Raw genomic sequence first — 8,211 nt, forward strand, 5'->3', positions numbered from 1 at the left:
TATTGCACTACGACAAACTATAGTTTCATACATAGTATACAATTCTAGTAGAACTCCCCCTTCTTGGGTTTTTATTCATGTAAAATTTCTTCTCATGTATTGATTTTTCCTCACTAACCAGAGTAATCAAGGTTCTGGTAAAGCAAAAGGAGGTCCATAACAGTGAGTGGTAAAAAGAGTTATTGTGAAGGAAAATAAAATCATGGAAATACTAAGGTGAAATCGCCGAATGAACGCATTTTCGGATGGTCTCACGGTACTTTATTAATTTGAGATGAGTTCTCGTCGGAATGGCAGGACTCATGTAGGATATTCTTAGGATTTATATTTTTATCATCAATTATTATTTTAGGTAACTATTTATTTTTAGAAATTATGTATTTATAGAAGTTAATTAATTTTAGAATAATTTAAACAAGGAGTTCCATGTCTCTTATATAAAAGAGAAAAGCCCAATGTAATCTAACACTACATTATTATTGACCAGCTGAGCGTGTTAAAAAAAAAAAGTTAATTATTATTGAGTGAATATTGATTAGCTTTCTCTGTTCACGAATCGCGATACATGATTTGGTATAGGCCACTGTAAAAAGAATATTCCTAATCAACAATTTTTGTTACCAATCCACGTGTCTGCATAACGTATACGTGGTCGATCTAAAACCACATACTACATAACCTTATTATTCCTATATATATCCTTCTCCGACCAGGCCAGAGTTTTCTGGTTCCTTCTCTCAAGGATTGAAGTTTTATCAGCGAGTGATCAGAGGAAGATATGGATAAGAAAATTACGGAACTTGAAGAGAAAGCTGGCATATTTATTTCATGGATTTTTATTCGTTTTTTTTTTTCATTTTTTTTTATGAAGGGGATCTAAGCATGGAATTGAATGTGATGTAGGAAACCTGATTATATATTGGTACACATAGTTATGAAGACTATTAGTTTGTCAGTCTGTCTTCTACTATCTAAGTTTAGCATGACTGATTCAGAATTAGGTTTTCATGTCTTAAATACCAACTTTTACTTTTTGAGGTTGAGATTATTGACAAAATTTATTTTTCTTTTCTCAGGCGTTCCCAATTTGAAATGGAACATGTAATTAATAAGTGGGGATCTACTGGGTCAACCTTGAAAGTGATGGTTATTGATGCATATCTCAAATTTGTAAGTGCTGTATTATCTGATTACATCAAGGCTTTAAATGGAGTGGTTGACAAAAAATGGTGTCCTACCAAAGATTCTTTAAGTGCTGTTCTGAAGACTCTTAAAGAACTCGATTCAAAGCTCTCCTACGAATGGCACGACTCTGATGACCTTATCAAGGAAACCTTTCTTAAGAAAAAACTGGCTTTCTTGAATTTGTTCCAAATGAAATTACTCATTTGGGATATATTGGATGTCCGTGGTTATATTTCTAAATCTCATGTTGAGTGGTTGGAAGAGTGTGTATGCGACTTTACATGCAGAGATGAAATTGAAGACTACATATTTGATACAAAGAGGTCCTGCTATCCTTTTTTCGAAAAGAAACAAGAGGAAGAGCCTCAAAGGAAGAGGAAGAGGTCCTCTGCCTTCAACCTTCGAGATGAGGAAGAGTCTCAAAGGAAGAGGTCCTCTGCCTTGAACCTTCAAGACTACACCTTACTGAGGAGAAAGAGAGACAAGAAAAAGTACATCCAAGAAATAAGAGAAGAATATATGGTGCGCAGCCTCTTTTGTATTGTCTTTGTTGCAGTATATACATATTCACTTTTAATACAGAACAATTGGGTTTTTTTTTTTTTTTCAGGTCTTGGATGAGAAATGCAAGCGTGAAGCAAGCCGAGTTCTGCAGTTTTCCGATTATTTGAACATCAGAAGTACCAAGCTTGATATCCCCCTATATCGATTGAAATTGGCTACCCTCATCAGCCGCCTGTCTTCTCTCATCAGAATCCACCCCCAGGTATGTTTTAGTTGTTCAACTATTAATTGTTATGTATGTATCTTTGAATGAACAACAGTTTTAGTATATAAATCATTTGTTGCAGCAAAGAGAACACTTTGATTTAGGATCATATCTGTCTGACACTTCAAATCTTTAAGAGCATTGATTTAGAGTGTTTAAGTAACACACATCAGTACTTTTCTAATGAAGCATTTCAACGGTTTCTACAGAATCAAGCGGTTGGTGGTCCAACTACCTCCAAGGTTTAACTACGTGTGTAATGGGACAAATGCGGTCAAGAGGGCAGGTAATCCAGATTAAGGTTCAAGTATTTTGGAAGTGTCTGATCACGGTCAAGAGGGAAGGTGATCCAGATTAGGGTTTAAGTATTTTGGAAGTGTCTGATCAGAAAGGAGCTGTTCACAATGGTGGTGATGTTTTCAATGGCTTCCTATTTTGCCTAGGTTGATGGTATCAGTCTGATGATGAAGATTGAGAAAAGATCGGTGTATATTTTTCAGTTTTTAGGTTTCTTTGACTCTTGGTTTCAGTTTGTGGATTAGAGTATATAAACCCTAATCCAGTTTGTGGATTAGGGTGTATATATGAAAGTTACAGTCTTTGTAATGAAATCAGATGTTTTAGTTTTTGAAAATGAATCAATTGAAACCCATTTTGAAAGTCTTAATCTAGCTAAATCTGAATTGCATAGCTTATACAGGGAGTCGCTCGGTGACTCATTCTAAATTTAAATTGGAAGCTCTCTGTTCATTTAGCTTAGGGAGCTTATTACTCTAATTATGTGGCTGTGGCTTATTCTTATGCCACCTTCCAACTCTAAAGAATCTGCAGCATCAGGTACAACTATAAGGGGAATACTGGAATACGGTCATAACTCACAAGGCTTGGCGTAGAGAGGTCTTGTAGGTTGTTTTGTTTTATTTTTGCAACTTCGACATAGGGGATGAATTATGAACGAGGTTCCCTTATTTTCTGGATTCTGTTCAGGTAGCATGGGTAATGCCAGCTGAATTTCCAATGTTGATTCATGGTTGGAAGGTTTTCATGGAAAAAGAGGAAATGATTAATCTCATTAAGCAGATTATTATCTATTTATTGTGCAAAGATAGGGCAACTTCTAATTGTTATTGATTATTGCAAGTTTTAAGTTATTGGGAGGATAATATAGCGACTGCAATGAACTAGTATCCTTCCACTCTTTGGGTCTATGAACATCTTCTGTTAATAGTTTTTCTTTTAATATAGCCTTTTATTTCAAAAAAAAAAAAAACTAATTATTTTTATCTTTTAATGTGATCAGTATTATATGTAGTATAAAAGAATATAAAAGACATAAAAAGAAATGAAGAATAACCCACAACTTTCTGTTCCATCTCCTCAGGTTTATAAATCAGGATGCCATCTAGAAATCTATGCAAAAGAGTATATACATCGCATTATTGAGCTTGCATCTAGGAGTATTTTCAACCATTTTAGCCCAAGACTGCATCCTGCTTTCACTGTGATTTCAAGTTGTTCTTTTGTCAACTCCATTGGGTCCTTGTTGGGAGTGGTCATTCTTCGTCACTATTTTGGAGGAGGGATTACTTCTTGCATTGAAACTTCTTATAGCTTATGGAACTTTAGCACCTAACAACACAACAATTATGTAGTACAATGATTTGTAGAAGAAGTTTAGTGGGAGAATTATATGAAAGCTCAATATCATCCCGGAAGAAGTTTTATCAATGATTTGTGAACTGAAGAAAGACGCATACCTGTTCAATGGCTTTCTCCATGTAATGAACAACTTGTTGTTCCAATTGGACATAAGATTTCTATCACACCCAAACCAAAGGAAAAAATAAGGAATTAATAAACAAATGTAAATGATACATTGAAGCTTTATAGTGTGCTAAAGGCCTATAATATAACACCACCTAAATTAGACTGCTGGTTTTGGTATATACTCGATATCTATATGATGTATTCATATATTTGGAGCCAGAACCTGGAGAACATTACAAATCAACCTCTAATCCACATTGCAAACCAAGGAATCCAACTCCTGGATTTGGGTTCTTGACTGAAGGTACATCATGCTTAATATTTATCAACAAAGTCAAAATGGCAAAGGAAAATTCCATGAGAATGGTAACGTGAGTACGTGACTCAAAAATAATCCTGCACATTGCTGGATTCCAACTCCACCACATAAAGAAGATGAGAAAATCATGCGGCATGACGACATAGCTCACAGAAAGTACAAACAAAATCCCAGTAATCAAAACCAACTTGAAAACTACAAATAGCAAGTGTGCTTCATGAATTACCAAGACAAGATATATTGATGCCTCCAAAATTGAGATTAGTTGGCAAAGTAGGCAGCAATCAACTGGTATCCCACCCAACATAAGAGATGTCAGCACTCAGCACTAATGCCTTTTCTCTAATGGGTTTTTTAGAAAGTTAAGTTAATCAGCATATATGATGGTTGCCTTTCTATTTCTCACCTGAGTGGACATCATTACCTTGTTTATGATTGTTCTAGGTCCTCGACATTAACTACTGATACTACAGTGTGTTTGGTTAAAATCTGCATAATTCCAAAGAGAAAAATGCCTTACCTTATAGGAGTTATGCTAACAGTTGATGGTTATTTGCACTCCCGCACAAACAAATAGATTAAAGGGCAGTACACCTTAGCAGTTCTAGACGTGATGGCAGCTCTTTTTGTCCTATATTTCATAGGTGCAACACAGATTACAATCAAATATACCCATGCTCCCTTACAATCTATGTGCTCCCTCACAAACTATGTGGCCTTCTCTCTAATTCACACAAGAGCAGCAAATTCAGGCTGTAAAGCTGCATGGGGATGACAATCGATGAAAATGAATCAAAAGTTGGAATATAGTCACTGTATCAAAGCAACAGAAGAACCTAACTTCAACCGGTGACCCAACTCATATTGTGCATCACCCATGTCTCCAGCTTCTGCTAGTAGAGGAGCTCCACTGTGAAAATGAGTAATCAGAAAAGACCCAGAGGCAGAAATTCATATCTCATTCACTTGATCATGTTTTCCCCCGATGATATGCGGTAGAGAGAAAAAAAAAACCATTAGGGTTACTTGCATGGCTTTTCATGTCCTAGGTACTTGTGTGGGTGTATGAATTATCCACTCCGGGAGGCAAATTCAAAATTTACCTTTGCAGTCTGATACATACAAGTTTAAGAAACAGTGATAGTATATAACACCGATAAAACCTAATAAAAACCCAAATTTGATGTATAAAAGAAAAGAAAAGTTTTTTTTCTTTTTTCCCTTACTCTGCATAAAGGATGGGGTTTGTACGTGTAATCAATGACTCTGTCAGTTTCATGTAAAGCATTTCACCCTTTTGCTATTAACTCCATACCTTTTTATACCTTTTTTATTCCTATTATATATTTCCCTCTGATGATTCAATTATAGAAGAAGTCTTGCTTGTTTCTGGAATCTGGGTTGCCCCAACTAACAAATGTCTCCACATTATGAGTAACTCGATTAGTGAAATACGACTTCCGAATGCGTGGAATAGGCAGTGATCATGGATTACTGGCAGACCTTCCCTAAGTACCAAAATGACAAAGAGAGAGGTGATGGATGTATTCAACAAAATCCTGCCGGGGGTAGGTTCACCTTGATTTCCTTCATATACCTAAAGCTGTATCAGTGTATCTTGAATCTTACATCGACCTTACACGGTTCTGTTGATAAGATTGTGCATCACTTTTCCTTGTTTGATTTAGAATGTCTAGATGCATGAGAGCCTTGTATAGCATGAGACCACTAATTATAAATAACATCCCCACTCTTATCACTCTAAGCAGATACTTATTGAATCTGAATGGCTTCCTAGAAGAATTAATGTTTTTAGCACTGGTGAGCAGTACGTATAGGTGCATGGTCACTACCAAAAGTAGTTAAATGGTAAACCAAAGCCAAAGGGTAGACCTCAAATCATCCATTGTTGGCCAGAGCTCTATCCATCCTTTCCACGATTAGCTCCAAACCATTTTTCCTATTAGTCCCAGTATATGGGTTGGTGGTTACCAGAATGAAGAACATTAGATGGACCAGGTAACCGGCAAGGTTAATAAATTCATCAACTTGCCTTGGTGAAGGAATGACCCCTCCACTCTTTTCATCTTGATCAAGCTAAATTCTTGACTTGACGATATTCAGCCGAATAAGTTATACAGCTCTATATATAAGACTACAAAACCAAAATGAGCTAAGATTATTGAGAAAATGTATGACCAAAGCTGATTTATGGAATCAGGCATTCTAGTTTATCCACATTCTTTCCTGAAACCAACTCCTACTGCATCGGCAGTGCGCAGGTGACAACATGCCATATTATCGATTAAGAAATTCATCATCAATTATTCGATAGAGATATGATGCTTCCAAAATAGCAGGGGTTAGGCTAAGCAAAATCAACAATGTGCTTGGGGTGCTTATTTTAGAATTGTCAGATAAAAATTAAAATTTATGTCCCAAGCACCCAACCACCATTATGATTTGAGAAGCTTGTCTAAGGAAATTTCCCCTAATTGACTTTCTATCCAATTTCCTTAATAACCTCTAAAACAAGTATTTTTTTTTACACAAACCCGCATCAAGATTTTAACAAAATAAATTCATCAAATTCAAAAGAAAAATACCTCAATTACTAGTGGTGTCTTCCATTGATGGTGATGATCATCGATGGAGCTTGAAGAAGATTAAAAGTGGTTTCCGATTCTGGGAACGACACTATATCTTGGGTATTTTATAATTCAAGTTCTAAACAAATTGTGGGCTGATTCAGGTACCAATGGATCCGAAGTGGATTGAAATTGAGGCAAGAAAGAAAACAAACAGCAGAGTAAGAAGATTATTGATCAGAGAAACAAGATACGGTGGAAGAAGACAATTGCTTTTCTTCAAAGAACAAAATTTTAAACAAACCTTGGGATAAAACCACATGAAAACAGCTCCTCACGTGGAGGTGGGCTAAGCCCGGTTGGAGTTTGCGGGGGTCATTTCTGGGCTCCACTATTTAAAGAATAATTTTTTAGGTACCATGGTTTTTTGGAGGGGACCATGATTTTATTAGGCCAATTTCTCTATAGTGATATGGGGTGACATAAAATGTTGAAATGACTAACATACCCTTAACCTAATTTAATTTAAAACCAACCTAATAACACCTATATATATATAACCACCACCTCCTCCCACCACCACCGCCCACCACCACCTATTACCGCCACCACCACCTCCGATTATCACACACCACCAACCACCGATTACCACCACCACCACAACCGCCTACCACCTCGGATTACCACCACCACCACCTCCGATTATCACCACCACCAACCACCGATTACCACCACCACCTCCTCCCACCACCACCACCACCACCACCGCCTATTTAAGAAATGTAACAACATCAATGCAATCACAATTAAGTTCGGTTACATAATAATTTTATCGAGTATAAAATACGCCATCCGCAACCTGATTCTTCCATGGGACCACTCCGGAGGTATTTTCCAACAAACCCTTCACTTTAATATGATTTTGATTGCTTCAATCGAATAGAAATCATCAAAATAGGGTTTTAATAGGAGTTACAGAGTCATGTTCGGTTAGGCCGATTTTCCAAAAAACCCTAGTTTACTAATCGAACTTCTTGAAAATGAAGAACACGAAGAACAGTTCGGTTCTATTGGATTTAAAACTAAGTCACCGAACTCTCTGTTCGGTTGTTTCGCAAAAAATTTTAAAACTACAAAGTAACCGAACTCCACCCTTAGAACCGAAAAAAACAAATCCAGCCTAACCTAACTGTGTTGTTGTGGCCACTATGTTGAGTTCCAAAATAACCGAACTTAGCCAATAGAGTTCGGTTTGTTCGCAAAAACTTTTAAAACTACAAAGTAACCGAACTTAGCCAATAGACGCTGGAACTTCACATTTTTTTGTTTGTTAAGTTCGGTAACTTCACAATTTTATCGCAGAAACCGAACTCAGAGTTCGGTTGGTTATCTGTTAGGTTCAAGTTTGCGAAAGAACCGAACTTTGTAAACTTATATACTCTTATATTACGTAAAGTTCGGTTAGATCAAAAATGCATGCAGTTTGCGAACCAACCGAACTTTGTACACCAAAGTTCGGCTAGTTGAGAACTAACCGAACATAACGCTGTAACTCCTAGAAATTCTATTATTTGAGAGTTCGG

At 36.6% G+C, this 8,211-nt stretch overlaps 1 protein-coding gene and 1 long non-coding RNA gene across 3 annotated transcripts; one reads left to right on the top strand and one right to left on the bottom strand.

Moving 5' to 3' along the window:
• Window positions 1-729: 729 nt before the first annotated feature.
• Window positions 730-2,614, top strand: LOC113349754. 2 transcript variants are annotated; one of them, XM_026593784.1, is made up of 4 exons: window positions 730-951; window positions 1,077-1,707; window positions 1,796-1,951; window positions 2,164-2,614. In XM_026593784.1, exons 1-4 carry the CDS (start codon window positions 935-937, stop codon window positions 2,200-2,202), a joined length of 843 nt encoding a protein of 280 aa, XP_026449569.1. In that variant the 5' UTR covers window positions 730-934; the 3' UTR covers window positions 2,203-2,614. The 2 variants fall into 2 exon arrangements, with proteins under 2 accessions (XP_026449569.1, XP_026449570.1); XM_026593785.1 differs by having other exon boundaries at window positions 731-922.
• A 598-nt stretch (window positions 2,615-3,212) lies between these two features.
• LOC113349755 lies at window positions 3,213-6,968 on the bottom strand. Its single transcript, XR_003360351.1, has 3 exons — window positions 6,647-6,968; window positions 3,712-3,771; window positions 3,213-3,583 (listed from the first exon to the last, which is right to left on the bottom strand). It is a non-coding gene; the product is annotated as an uncharacterized LOC113349755 (long non-coding RNA).
• Between the last annotated feature and the right edge of the window lie 1,243 nt (window positions 6,969-8,211).

This window comes from Papaver somniferum, chromosome 2 (genome assembly GCF_003573695.1).
Source record: "Papaver somniferum cultivar HN1 chromosome 2, ASM357369v1, whole genome shotgun sequence".
Classification (NCBI taxonomy): Eukaryota; Viridiplantae; Streptophyta; class Magnoliopsida; order Ranunculales; family Papaveraceae; genus Papaver; species Papaver somniferum.

Bases quoted from the DNA above. Each gene is read 5' to 3' on its own strand.
- LOC113349754 (XM_026593784.1), top strand. The intron at 1,708-1,795 runs GTGCGCAGCCTC...TTTTTTTTTCAG, and splicing joins AAATAAGAGAAGAATATATG to GTCTTGGATGAGAAATGCAA. The intron at 1,952-2,163 runs GTATGTTTTAGT...CGGTTTCTACAG, and splicing joins TCATCAGAATCCACCCCCAG to AATCAAGCGGTTGGTGGTCC.